At 51.4% G+C, this 13,579-nt stretch overlaps 2 protein-coding genes across 4 annotated transcripts; one reads left to right on the forward strand and one right to left on the reverse strand.

Moving 5' to 3' along the window:
- The first annotated feature begins 346 nt into the window (after positions 1-346).
- Crip3 (cysteine rich protein 3) lies at positions 347-2,911 on the forward strand. Of its 2 annotated transcripts, XM_075978927.1 has the most exons (8): positions 347-389; positions 686-780; positions 1,164-1,221; positions 1,316-1,447; positions 2,183-2,254; positions 2,374-2,468; positions 2,556-2,613; positions 2,758-2,911. In XM_075978927.1, exons 1-8 carry the CDS (start codon positions 347-349, stop codon positions 2,817-2,819), a joined length of 615 nt encoding a protein of 204 aa, XP_075835042.1. In that variant the 3' UTR covers positions 2,820-2,911. The 2 variants fall into 2 exon arrangements, with proteins under 2 accessions (XP_075835042.1, XP_075835041.1); XM_075978926.1 differs by having other exon boundaries at positions 2,556-2,911.
- Positions 2,912-3,321: 410 nt separating this feature from the next.
- On the reverse strand, positions 3,322-9,038 carry Slc22a7 (solute carrier family 22 member 7). Of its 2 annotated transcripts, none has more exons than XM_075978929.1 (10): positions 8,646-9,038; positions 7,948-8,051; positions 7,709-7,863; positions 7,418-7,586; positions 5,935-6,058; positions 5,536-5,645; positions 4,994-5,208; positions 4,738-4,846; positions 4,059-4,265; positions 3,322-3,710 (listed from the first exon to the last, which is right to left on the reverse strand). In XM_075978929.1, exons 1-10 carry the CDS (start codon positions 9,036-9,038, stop codon positions 3,674-3,676), a joined length of 1,623 nt encoding a protein of 540 aa, XP_075835044.1. In that variant the 3' UTR covers positions 3,322-3,673. The 2 variants fall into 2 exon arrangements, with proteins under 2 accessions (XP_075835044.1, XP_075835043.1); XM_075978928.1 differs by having other exon boundaries at positions 3,322-3,717.
- Positions 9,039-13,579: the final 4,541 nt, after the last annotated feature.

Raw genomic sequence — 13,579 nt, forward strand, 5'->3', positions numbered from 1 at the left:
GGACTTCACATTACCTTGCTCTCAGCCCTGCTCCACTAAGGAGGAATTAAACCACTTAGAAGAATGCCTGCCTGATGCTTGCTTGTTTCTTTTCACTGACCTAGAAAACGAGCCATTGAACTCAGGGCTCCTTCTCTCCCAAGTCTGGGTTCCACCCATTCTTTGAAGTTCTTTAAAATAAATTGATAAATCGCCTCAGTCCCTCAGCTCAAAGTTTTTGGTGTCCAATGGGCGGCCCCAACTCGATGAGACCAAAGCTGGACAGTGGGTGGGGCTGGCAGAGGGGCGGGACTTAGCTGCCGGTGCCTAGAATTGCTGTTTGGACTAGGCTGTCCTATGAAGAACCATGAGCTGGACTTGTCCACGTTGCCAGCAACCAGTTTACTTCGGTGAGGCTAGAACCAAGGAGTAAAGATAAGTGTGAGCCCCCGGGGTCCCTGTATCATTTGAGTGAGTGAATGAGTGTGTGTGTGTGTGTGTGTGTGTGTGTGTGTGTGTCTGCCACCAAGAGCTTAAGGCAAGAGGCACCAGGGTGGGCTGAAACTTTCTCCTGGAGATACTATTCATTGTCTCCAGAGGGCGAGACCGGCTGGGCTGGTTCCCCCGGAAAGCTGAAAGGACAAAAGGAGGGCACCTGGAGCTGAGCTGGACTCCTGACAGCCCAGATCCACCTTGTTCCCCACAGCCGAGAAAGTGAGCTCCTTAGGCAAGAACTGGCACCGTTTCTGCCTGAAATGTGAGCGCTGCCACAGCGTCTTGTCCCCTGGTGGGCATGCAGAGGTGAGGCCTGACCAGGGTGACAGCCCTCTATCACACCCCCCACCCTGATAAACCACAATTTCAGCCTTGGAAACCTGCCAAAGGCAACCTCAGCAGACAACATCAGGGGCTATTCACCTGATGGGCCTCATACCAGCCAAAATTTGGGAGTCTCAGTGATGCTGTTGGCCCATGGCTTTGAGGGAGGGGTAAGCGACTGCTCTTGTCTCCCACCCATACCCTCAATCTCTAGCCCACAGTGGCAATCTGACAATACTAGCTCTCACCCATCACTATCAGAATAGTCACAGTGCACATTTGCACCTGAGGCCAGTAATGAAAAGGCCAGTGAGCATGTCCCCTGGCCCTGAATGACCCCTTCCTCTGCCTGTGCTTGTGCCCAGCACAACGGGAGGCCATACTGCCACAAGCCTTGCTATGGGGCTCTCTTTGGACCTAGAGGTAAGTTCCAGTTTAGAAGGGGCCGGGGCCTCAGAACTCTCCCTGTGGCTAGCAATTAGAGCCTGATTTCCCTTATTGGGTCTTCTCTCTGCAGGTGTCAACATTGGTGGTGTGGGTTTCTATCCCAACAGTCCCCACACTCCCTCCCCTACCAGCAGCATTTCCCTCAGCCCCAGCAACTTTAGACCCCCAAGGCCAAAGGCTGGCCTCCCCCAGGCCAAGAAAAGTAAGTGAAGGTGGGCTTCACCTGTCCTGCTCCCTGGACCTTTCAGACTGCAGTAGACACTGGGTCTCCTGCCCTCTGTGCCACAGGCCTGTGACTGCTCTTGGCAGTCCTGTCAGTGGCCCTGGTTTTTGTTTGTTTTTTTTTTTTCTGTTCTCTCATGTGAGTTGACTTTAAAAGGAAAACTGGGCAGATAGCATGATCACTCATTTTTCAAGAAACACCCAGAGAAGACAGGTGACGGCTAACGAGAAGGAAAACTGACCTGGAGTCTGGGCCCCTTCCCTAGCCAGAGCAGTAGAAGGAAAGGCCTAAAGTTAGGGCTCACTAGGATGGGCCAGTTCCTCAGATTCTTCTCTATCCCTGTTCCTTATACTCCCCACAGTGGGCAGTGACACCATGCTCCCCAACACCTGACACCACTGCCCTGGGCAACTCCTGTATCAGCTCAGGTTTCCTGATGATTGAGTTACTGCCAGCACTGAAACGTTGAACTAGTGGGCTCCTGAGGCCCTGGGAGGGTGACAAGGCAGCAGGTAGTCCCCAGTGAAGATGACCAATAGGGTAGGATGAGTCTTGAGCTCAAGGGAGGCACATTCATGGCTGCCTGGGGTATGGTGTGGTGGGGAAGAATGGGTTTGGAAAGTGGACAGTGCCATACACTGGCAGGGGCTGGAGGGCTCTGCTTAGTGCCTGGTCCCCACCACAGCCCTATCTGGGGCCTCTTCCCCATTAAAGGCCCTCCCTACATGAAGACATTTACTGGGGAGACCTCACTGTGCCCTGGATGTGGAGAACCTGTCTATTTTGGTAAGTGACAACAGAAACCTTGCTTAGGCAGCAGAGGGGGAGGGTGGTGACTTGAGGCAGGGAGTTGGCCTTGCCCTGTCCCTAGGATGGAAAGAGCTACCACTTCTCTCCACTACCAGCGGAGAAGGTGATGTCTTTGGGCAGAAACTGGCACCGACCCTGCCTGAGGTGCCAACGTTGTAGGAAGACCTTGACTGCTGGGAGTCACGCGGAGGTGAGCAAGGCAGAAATGCAAGTTATGCTGAAGGAAGGAGTCCAGTAGGAAGAGACAGACTAAGGAGATTCTTTTTCTGTCTTCCAGCATGATGGCATACCCTACTGCCACATCCCCTGTTATGGATACCTGTTTGGCCCCAAAGGTGGGCAGCCAGATCCCAGACATTGGGGCCTATGGGAATGTGTGAAGAACTTTTGTAGTCAGACATCCCAAGCTCCTCCCCTCTCCCTTTAGCCCTCAACACTCATTCCACCAAAGCCCTTGGTGACAGGACTTTCTCCTTCAGGTGTGAACATTGGCAATGTGGGCTGCTATATCTATGACCCAGTGGAGATAAGATCCAAATGAGCCATTCACGGGACTGATCATCCTAACTCAGGCCTCCCACCCTCTCTTCGGTCCACTGGAAGCTCTGGAATTCCCTAGTCCTTTTGGGAGGAAAACAGTGAAATCCCAGAGGTCTGGGCCTAGGCCCTGTGGTAGACCTAAATCTGGACTTGCTCTGCCAATTCTTTGCTTCCCAATTCCTATCTGGATAGGCTACCCCACTTAGAATGGTGATCTCCTGGCTTCCCAGTTCCTTCTCCCAGCAATGCTGGAGTTTCCACGTATACTCATCGAGGTCATTTATTGAGTCTCAGCTTCCTGGTTTCTCTAATAAAATGTTGACTCTCATAACTTTAACTCTGTAGGTATGAAGCCTAGACTGTGATGGGAGAGCAGGGGCACAAGCAGCTCCATCTGTTGGTCCTGTCCTTGGGCAGATCCTATCCCTGCACCAGAGACAGCACACCCATCAGTCTCGTGTACTAGAGAAGAGCAGAGAACTGTCCTTCAGCAACATTCCTAGAATCCTCTTGTTCAGTCTGAGTGTGACAATGTATCTTGTCTGCTAGGAAGTTTAATTTTCCACTTGGGAGATGAACAGTGACAAAGCCAGAATCAGAGCTGAGGATCAAGTCAATGGAGGAATCTCTCCAAACCTCAATACTGCCCCAACCCAGGAGGCATCTTAATTTACAGAATCCCCGAGGCATGAGGGGTGCTCAGTGCATTCTGGGAGGCTGTCCTGTTGCTGGAGACTGAAAGAATACAGAAGGTGCCCGTGGCAACTTCATTTTTAGGCACAGGGCTGTGATGTCCCAGTCTCAGGAGCCTGCCTTCTGTTTCTGGTCCCGCAGAGCTCCTTTGGAGGACTATCTCTAGTCTCCCTCAGTTCCGGACCTGCATATCTTCTTCCTGAATACTGGACAGGACAAGGAGGAAGGAGGGGTCAGGAACATGGTGGGGTTTAGTCCTGGAGCCTTCAAGGACTGTCTCGGGGCTCCTTGCAAACAAGCACACACATTCCCATATGCGTCTGGACATATTCTGGTGTATCTCTTCATGGATGTCAGTATATACATAAAGGTATGGACTTATGTATGATTTTATGTATACAATTTACACACACAGGGCATACACCTCAAAACACCTGTGTACACATGTACAGATGTCAAATGTAGCTGTGCAACTGTCTTCCCCTTGGCACTCAAGTGTTGGGCTTAGGCATTTGAACTCATGAATACCACACACATGCACATATACCTCTTTCTTTCTACATCCTGGATGGTTTCTGGCAGCTGTGCCACCTTTGTCTCCGGCAACAGGAGTGCAGCGCAGGCAGCCAGCAGGGCAATTCCCCCATAAGCAAGTTTGGGCAACATCAGCCATACTCCGTCTAGCAAGGCTGCCAGTGGGGCTAAAGAGGCCCCTAGCCGGCCGATGAGTGCAGTGAGTCCCAATCCTGTCTGTCTGTGTCCAAGAGAGGATGAGGGGGACATGCATCACAAGGCTCCCCTCCTGGGCTGGCAGCCCCTGATAGTGCCTTCTCACTCCCTACCCAGTACCCACCAGAGGATGGAACTCCCATTCTGCCAGAGTGCTGCTCAGGGACCGCTACAAGGAGCTATAAGCCGGTAATGTGGAAGGGAGATCTGTAGCTTACACCGAAGGGAGGCCCCTGCCTTGTACCCAGAGACCATCCCCAAGGGCTCTGCAACACCATGAGTAGGATGGGTATTTTTGGAACTGTTTTCTTCAAAGGAGCCCCATAAGGTTAATGTGGCCCAAGGTCACACAGTACAAAAGATAAAAAATTCCCTGTGCTCTCCAAGACTTGGGCAAACAACCACAATGTACCTGGCTGTAGCTAAAGAACAGATAGGGCAGTGTGACTACAGATGCCTTTGTTAAGGCAAGTCAGTCGCCTGGGACCACAACTCACCTGAGCACAGTAGGGTACAACTCAGATGTGAACAGGTAGGCTGTAGTGAAGGCAGCTTCAGAAAACCCTTTTCCCAACAACAACAGAGCTGTTACCCAGTACTTGGTCCCTGGAGGGAAAGGGATTCTCGCAGTGATTCTAGAAACTAACTAATCATTAGTTCCTAGATTTAATGATTCTAGGAACTCCCTGGGTGCAAGCCAGACTGTCTGCCCAGAGCAAAGACAAACTGCCAGGCCTCAAGACCTCAGCTCACCTGGAGACACCAGCAGGCTGATGCCAAAGGTCAGAGTGGCACCCAGCAGTGTTCCAGCCTCTGTGAGGCGGCGTCCCACATGACGCACGAGGAAGTAGACCACGATTTTGGAGGGCAGTTCCATAGCCCCCAACAGCAGCTGCGTCTGGTACACGTTCAGCCTCAGCTCGGACACGTCCAGAATCAAGCCATAGTAGGCAAAGTTCACTCCAAACCTGAATAGAATCACAAAGCTCCTCCAGAGCCCTTTTCTGCCTCGCCCCTCCTGCCTCTTGGCAGCCTAGAGGTCCCCCTTCACTCCTAGTCACCCATAATCCCCAGTAGGTTACCAGTGGCCAAAATGCCTTTACCCCAATCTTAGTAGCAACCCTGTGGCACAGGAACTGACAGCAACCAGTTCATTTCACAAAGATAGATGTCAAGTCACAGAGCTGCCTACTCCACTGGGCCTGCCTCCGTCAGAGTCCCCTCCCTGTCTACCCTCCCCAGTCACTCTCGGCCCTCACCTTTTTCACACCCAGCCCCAGCTCAGCCCCTCTTACCACACCATCGTGCAGCACAGTGAGATGTGTAGGAGCTGCGGGGTTCGGAACAGGTCTAGGTATGAGGGTCTTCGCAGCACCCGTTCCACAGTGACCACTTTGTTCAGGACCTGGTGAGGGCAGGAGCAAGTCTGTGCCATCAGAGCTTGTCTCAGAAGCCTGTGCACTCTCTGCATCTCTCTTTCTCCCCAGCAGTACTGGGGATGGGGAGTACACGTGGAGGACCTGGAGTAAAGGAGATGGCCCACCAGAGCCAGGCAGGCTACTCTCCACTGGAAGACCATTAGGTGCTCTCCACTGGAAGACAAAGGCTTTTCTGGTCATATATGGTGGGCCCAGGAAAAGGGGCACATAGACACCCACCCCTGGGTACTCTCTTATATCCATTGTCACCCTTACCTCCTGGCTCAGGCTGTCCTCGCTCACAGGCTGCCCATTGAGCTTGGCACAGCGGAACAAGTATGTCCGGGCCTCCTCCACACGGCCCTGGGTTAGAAGCCATCGTGCAGACTCAGGTACCCACCTAGGGGAGAAGCCAAAGAACCCTTCAGCCAGAAACCAGCCTTGCAAGCTACCTCTACCTCCTGAGCTTCCAGACTATAGACTCATGCAGCCCCTTCTGCCTGAAAAGACATGGCCACCCCCAATCCCTGCCCCTGGTCTCCTACTGTTCAGTCCCATGAACTCCTGTTTGGGCCCAATTTAAAAGCTACCTTGCAGCTGGGTGGTGGTGGCACATGCTTTTAAGCCCACCACTCAGAGGCAGAGGCAGGTGGATCTACGAGTTTGAGGCTAGCCTGGTCTACAAAGTGAGTTGCAAGACAGTCAGGGCAACACAGAGAAACCCTGGTCTTGAAAAACAAAGCCACCTCTTCCCTGATTCATTATTCAGGCCTAGAACCCACTCCCCAGTCTTCCAAGGTGTCCTTTGCTTACTCAACTGAATTTATCTTTTAAAAAAAAATATTTATTTATTTGTTATGTATACAATATTCTGTCTGTGTGTATGTCTGCAGGCCAGAAGGGGGCACCAGACCTCATTACAGATGGTTGTGAGCCACCATGTGGTTGCTGGGAATTGAGCTCAGGACCTTTGGTAGAGCAGGCAATGTTCTTAACCACTGAGCCGTCTCTCTAGCCCCCTCAACTGAATTTATCTTACCCTCAAAACCTTAGCCCCCAACACAGCCAACACTTCTGGCAGGAAGATGCAGGATGAGGGCTGGAGAAACATACTGATACACAGTTCCCTATTAGGAGGCAATAAAGCACCCACCTTGCCAGGCCCTCCATTCTCCTGCCTTAGTTTCCACCACCATGCACACCGCGTCCCATCCTTGTCCCTTGAAGGCAAACCCCAGCCACTTGGCAGTGTCTGACTCTGACCACTGTCTTTCCTGTCTGTTTCTTACTACCTGTGCCTGTGTGTCTTCATCGGACCCTTGGCATTTGCCTTTCAGTTCCGGTCTGTTATCACTACCTCTCTCTGGCTCAGTCTCGGTCTCACCATGCCTGTGTCTTGTGCCATCTTCTTTCTATTGATTTCTGTTTTTCTGGCTTCTCTTGATATTGTTTTGTCTCTTGGTCCCCGACTCTGTTTCTGCATCTCTTAGTTTCTTTGTGTGTGTGTGTGTATGTGTGTGGTATATGCATGTGTACATGTTTGTATGTGTGCACATATGTACACACAGGCCAGAGGTGTTTGATCCCCTAGAGCTGGGCTTGCATGCTGCCTGATGTATGTCCTGGGAATTGAACTTGGGTCCTCCAGTGTGTGCTGTTACCAGGTAAGCCATCTCCTCAGCCTGTTTTAGAACCTTAGTCTAGTTAATTTTTTCTTGGTTGTACGTATCTGTCACTCCCAGCTGCTTGCAGCTCTCACCAGATGCTGATGATGCCTGGGACGCATGGCAGGGTGGCAGCTAGCAGAAGCCACCGCCAGCTCCGTATCAGGTACCCAACCAGTGCTAGCAGCAGCACTCCTCCTGTCCAGAAGATGGTGCTGATGACACCAGCCACAGTGCGGTGTTCCACATCCAGCCATTCCAGCTCTAGACCCGGAGCCATGGAGCCATCGGAGACAGGAAGACAGTTAGCAAGGGCCAGATGGGCCCATCTAATTCTATCAGCCTCCCACCGGCCCTGCAAGCCTTCCCATGTTTATCCGCCTCACCCAGTGGCAACACAATGATGGTGAAACCAGCCAGGGCTGAGCCAGTGAGGGTTCGGGTGATGACAAACATGATGTAGTTGACTGAGGCGGCAGATGCCAGGGCCAGCACCAGGGAGCTCACATAAGCCACCAGCAAAAGCTGGCGCCGGCCAAACCTGCAAAGGGCCGTTGCAAAGTCAGATCCCATTGGGAGGGAGCCCCCTCCGCCTGGTCCCTTATTTATCTTGTGCCTGTCTAACCTGTCAGCCAAGTTTCCGTACACCACAGCCCCCAGCAGCACCCCGACAAAGAAGCAGGTGGAGGTAATCTTGTTTAGCCCTCTCTGCTCGCACACCAGGTCCCACTGCAGACAAGCCAGGAAGGGGCGATTCATGTGGGTGAGTCCCTCTCCAGCCAGCACCAGTCTCTCCTCTCCAGGCTCCAGGGCAACTCTGACATTCCGGAAGATACCCATCCCTGGCTAGCAACCTCAGCATCAGAAAGGGAAGGCTTTGCCTCTCCCTGGACCATCACCACCGCCCAGGAATCCTGCTGTCCTCTCCCTCCCCCCACCCCCAACCCCGGGAGACTCTATCTCCACCCACCCTTCCTTTCTGGATGAATCATGTAAATCTCAGACCTGGTCCTGGAAATGAGGGAGAGGGGAGAAATGGAGGCCTCTGTAGTTTATCCATCTCTTACTGCAAGGACATCCTCCTCGGCTTTCTGTTCCAACACTCTGGAGCCACCTTAGCCCTCCCCTGCCTTCATCAGCTCCCAGTGAATATAACAGATGACAGTCCAAACCCAGACCTCAACTCAGGGCTTTCCATCCATAGACTCTACACACAGGCAAGCAAAAACTCTCAGAGCAGAGGAAGGTTATCTCACACCCACACAACAATCCCCAAGGTAGTGACAGGCACTAACACATCCCACACCCTCTGGGCTCAAGTACCTCAGTTGCAATGGTGGAGGAGAATTCTGAGCGGTCGTACTCCCAGCCCTGAGAGCAGGGTACTGTGGTGGGTTCACCCTCAGGCTCCCCAGAGCTGTGTGCCCCTGTTGCCAAGGTGGTATTGGGGAGAGCCTTGGGATGGGCAAAGCGGAGGCAGGAGCTAAAGCTGCCATCAGTTTCCCGGGGTAGATGGGCCTCCAGCCACAAGTCCTGGTGAGTGAGGTTGGCAGGGGCACCAGGCAAGGCACAGTGGTGGACAGGCACAGCGGCTATGAAGACGGGCAGGAGGAAATGCATGGGCAGCAGCACCCGGGGCAGGGCCATTAGCACCAGATTCCGCAGCTGGAAGGGGCCAAAGCCACCCACTTTGTCTAGGAGCTCCTCAAAGCCCATGCTGCTCACCCACCAGGTGTCCCTCTGTCGTGCCTAGCACAGCTCAGACTGCTTGAGACACGGACCCTTGGACTCTGGAGGTGGAAATGGTTATACTGACAAGGGGAGAGTCTGTAGTCAGAGTCCAGCCCCCAGGGCTGGCCCAGGCCTGGGCCCTCCCCCATCATCCATACTACAGATCCCACCTTGCTAGTTGTGCCTACAGGGAAGGGCTACCATCCACCAGAGATCATAGTGTCTATGGAGCTGGCCTGTATACACTGAGCCTCAGAAACCAGGCAGGAGAGCCAAGGACCAGCATAGCAGGGCAGCTGGGTATAGAGGAGACACAGAGACCTTAGCTACTTGCTGTCTAAGAGGAGAAGTCCCCTGGACACTGTGCCTGGTGTCCTGGATGGCCTTTGTACTGTGACTTTTTGGTTAACCTTGACTATTTGCAGCCAAAGCAGAGCTTGGCCCACAGCCCAGGATTCAGGATGAGGGCTGGACTTCCTTATGTAAGGGAGTCATCCACTGAACCCTAAGTTTTCCTTATACCTCCCACACATGGATGGAGAGGATGCTCTGACTTAAGTCAGCCCAGGGACTGTGCTAGCTCTTCTTGGGGTCTCAGGAACACTCTTCAGCCCCCCAGTCTGCCTCTTTTCAAGAGCGTCCTAGAGGGCTGGAGAGATGGCTCAGAGGTTAGGAGCATTGCCAGCTCTTCCAGAGGTCCTGAGTTCAATTCCCAGCAACCACATGGTGGCTCACAACCATCTGTAATGAGGTCTGGTGCCCCCTTCTGGCCTGCAGGCATACACACAGACAGAATATTGTATACATAATAAATAAATAAATATTAAAAAGAAAAAAAAGCGTCCTAGAGAAGCCATTGGAGTGGTGGTTTCCTCAGTGTCGCCAAGAGTTCAGGTAGCACCAGCAGAAGGGTTTGTTCCTGCTGACACTCGTGTTCTCATTTACTGGGCCAGTTAGTTTTCTGTTAATTTGTCATAACCTGTACTTAACTGAGAAAATGACTCATAATATCTACCAGCAGTAGACAGGAAAGTCTATAGAACATTTTCATAATTGCTGATCATTTGGGGAGGGCCCAGCCCATTGTGGGTGGTGCCCGTAGGGCCCGGGTCTACCCCTGCTCCTGGGGTTCATCTTGAGGACAGTTTCTGGTCAGCTAACTAAAACATTCTGTTTGTTCTTGTGCTCCCTCTGCCCCGCCTGGTGATTAGCTGTAGGGCATTGTTGACTCCATCTTTGGTGTGGTAATTTCCCACCTGCCTGGGTGGAAATCCATGTGCAGCAGCTAGGTATATAAGGATTTCCCCAAGGTTGAATAAATGGCATTCGGCTGATCTCCTTTCAAATGACCCAGGTCTCTTGTGTGTTCTTTCAATCTCCAGGCCCTTACCCGACTAGCGCACAGTACAGTGGCATGCGAACTGTACCGAGAGGGTAACACAGAATCGGGTGTTAAAGGTGCCATCCCTCGTGGTGCCAACCCTGGGCTGATGGTCCTGGGTTCTATAAGAAAGCAGGCTGAGCAAGCCATGGGGAGCAAGCAGTAAGCAGCACCCCTCCATGGCCTCTGCATCAGCTCCTGCCTCCGGGATCCTGCCCTGTTTGAGTTCCTGTCCTGACTTCCTTCAGTGATGAACAGCAATGTAGAAGTATAAATGAAATATGCCCTTTCCTCCCCAAGTTGCTTTTGGTTATGATGTTTCAGTGGAATAATAAACAACTAAGTCACCTACCCTGTAGCAAAAGCAGGGTAGAAGCCAACAATGTCACACATATCCTAAGTTGATTCCCCAAATGCCAAAGCTCCTTTAGGTGTCCTTTGAGAAAAGGCCACTATTTTTTTTTAAAGTCGCAAAGCACTGGGCGGTGGTGGCACATGCCTTTAATCCCAGCACTTGGAAAGCAGAGGCAGGCAGACCTCTGTGAGTTTGAGGCCAGCCTGGACTACAGAGTTAGTTCTAGGACAGCCAAGGCTACTCAGACAAACCCTGTCTCAAACAAAACAAGACAAAAGTTGCAAAACACTGACTTAAACTATCTCTCACTTTGAACAGATAAAGAAACCAAAGACAGGGTGGGGACACTGGGGTTGTACAGTAACAAAGCCACAGAGTCAAGAAAGGACCAGGAACCCAGACACACACACCCAGGTCCAAGCTGCCCTCTGGTTATGTCCCAGTCAGCTCCAGGCACCCCTAGACACACACAGAGAAAGCTCAGAGGAAAGACTGCAGTGTTTGATGGGTGCTGATTGACAGACTCACCACAGTGTCATTCCCTGACCTGGGAGGCCGGAAAGAGGGGCGGGACAGGGTGATAAAAGCACAGATGTTTGCTTAGTTTTGTGCAACTCAGGCATCCCGGCGGGACACAGGTACTACAGACAGTTCTGCCCTTTCGGAATCAGAATCAATAAGAAAGTTCAAACAGGTCGTACAAACCTGGAGGAACGTGTGTGTGTGTGTGTGTGTGTCTGTGTGTGTGTATGTGCATCTGTTGAAAAGGGGTCACAAGTGGGTCTTGGGAGGCAAAAAGAGGCTCAGCTAAAGACCTGGACTTTTTGCCTGTCTTAGGGTTTCTATGACTGTGAAGAGACACCATGACCACGGCAACTCTTATTAGGAAAACATTCAATTGAAGGGCTCGCTTACAGTTTCGAGGTTTAGTCCATCATTATCATGGTGGGAAGCATGGCAGTGTGCAGGCAGACATGGTGTGTAGTCCAGGTTAACCTTATACTCACTGTGTTGCTTAAGATGACCTTGAATTCATGATCCTCTTGTCTACATACCAAGTTGGGATTCAAGGCAAGAACTGCAATGCCTAGTTCAGATGTTTTATTTGGGTGATTTACTGTTATACTATAATAATAATAATAATATTGAATAAATAATAGCACAGTGGTCACCTCTCCCTCTTTACCTTGGCTCTTGGTAAATCTAAACATGCAAGCCTTTTTCAGGGAGAAATTTAGTACTGATTTGTCCTGGTTTCATCGTTCCTGACCCTACTCAGCATGGCAGCATTCTTCTCTAATGTCATTGAGAATAACGGCCACGATGATCATAATACTGGTGCTTGTGACTCGGCCAGGCTCTCCACATTCCCTCCTGCCCATGGGAGGGCCGGCTGAGGATAAGTGGAACCCTGGGCTTGGGAACCAGGTTTCTTCACAGCAGCTCTGCGTTCTATCTGCCTAAATGCCGACCTCCATGTACACCAGCGGCTTTGGTGGTGAGTTTTCCCCTTCCAACTCCCAACCACAACCTTCATGGCTACGGTTGAGCCCTTCGCTAACATTCATCTCTGGTTGCTTCCCATAGCTAAAAGTATGACCAGATGACCCAGGGTTGTCCTCCCGTGCTAGCACTGCACAGGCTGTGTGGTGCATTCATTTTTCTTTCTCCTTGCTTTTTTTCTTTTCTTTTGGACCACCTGTAAGTTGTTCCTGCTGAGAGAGAGAGAGAGAGAGAGAGAGAGAGAGAGAGAGAGAGAGAGAGAGAGAGGGCTCAGAGCAGCCTCTAAGCTGCTCTGGCTTCCAGGTCTCCCAGACTGGAGCCAGTCAGGCTTTAACACCCCGCCTATAGAGAGAGGACGCTCTTCTACAGGCCCTGCAGTGATTTTCGCATTTTCAGCTATGGTATAAACCTTCAAACTATGCTTCGCTGGTGTCCCACCAGTTCTGCTTTTTCTCAAACTGTCCCTACCACTGCTACAAAGATTGGTTGAATCCACGAGGCAGCTGTTTTCAATTCCAGCCTTTGCTCCCCACCGTGGCTTGTGGCATGGTGGCTTGGCAACAGAGCAAATCACACCTCTAGATAAAACTCCCACAGCTCAAAAAAAGTGGCTTCTCCGTACAACATGTGGCTGCCACAATTTTGACTGAGGTTAGGTGACTTTACCGCCATCTTAACTGAGAGCCAGGTCAGGTGACCAAGTCCTGCCATCTTTTCTGAGGTATTCCCTGCCTGGTTCACAGTGCTGACTCTGTTACATGTGTGTTTTGTGCAGTGGCATGTCTTTGGTAGGGCCCACCAAGAGCATCCACTTTGCCCAATTCCTTTTCACTGTGTGTACATACATAAAACTTAAATACACCTATGTTTACTGTTAGATGTTATAATTGTCTGTTCTCTCATTTAAGAGAGGCTTCCTGACTCAGCTTTAGCTGCAAAACCCTGCAGCTCTTTAAGAGGTCCTGCCACGAAACACTTAAACAGTGTTGATGAAAAGCTGACCACATGCTTTTTGGTTTTCAACCGTAGCAGGAAAAAAGCTACGCTGTTTTAAAATGCTGGCTTTCTGGGCTGTCCTGCCAGCACAAACTCTGACTCTTTCAGGAAGGAGGTACACAGCCGGGCGGTGGTGGCGCACACCTTTAATCCCAGCACTCAGGAGGCAGAAGCAGGCGGATCTCTGTGAGTTCGAGACCAGCCTGGTCTACAAGAGCTAGTTCCAGGACAGGCTCCAAAACCACAGAGAAACCCTGTCTCAAAAAAAAAAAAACAAAAAAAACAAAAAAA

Source organism: Microtus pennsylvanicus, chromosome 7 (genome assembly GCF_037038515.1).
Source record: "Microtus pennsylvanicus isolate mMicPen1 chromosome 7, mMicPen1.hap1, whole genome shotgun sequence".
Lineage (NCBI taxonomy): Eukaryota > Metazoa > Chordata > Mammalia > Rodentia > Cricetidae > Microtus > Microtus pennsylvanicus.

Coding starts and splice junctions, on each gene's coding strand:
- Crip3 (XM_075978926.1), top strand. CDS start 347: ATGAGCTGGACTTGTCCACGTTGCCAGCAACCAGTTTACTTCG. Junction 1,222..1,315: donor GGCTCTCTTTGGACCTAGAG/GTAAGTTCCAGT, acceptor TTCTCTCTGCAG/GTGTCAACATTGGTGGTGTG. Junction 2,255..2,373: donor TGGAGAACCTGTCTATTTTG/GTAAGTGACAAC, acceptor CTCCACTACCAG/CGGAGAAGGTGATGTCTTTG.
- Slc22a7 (XM_075978929.1), bottom strand. CDS start 9,038: ATGGGCTTTGAGGAGCTCCTAGACAAAGTGGGTGGCTTTGGCCCCTTC. Junction 5,646..5,934: donor AGGACAGCCTGAGCCAGGAG/GTAAGGGTGACA, acceptor TGCCCTCACCAG/GTCCTGAACAAAGTGGTCAC. Junction 3,711..4,058: donor CAGGATGTAGAAAGAAAGAG/GTATATGTGCAT, acceptor TCCAGTATTCAG/GAAGAAGATATGCAGGTCCG.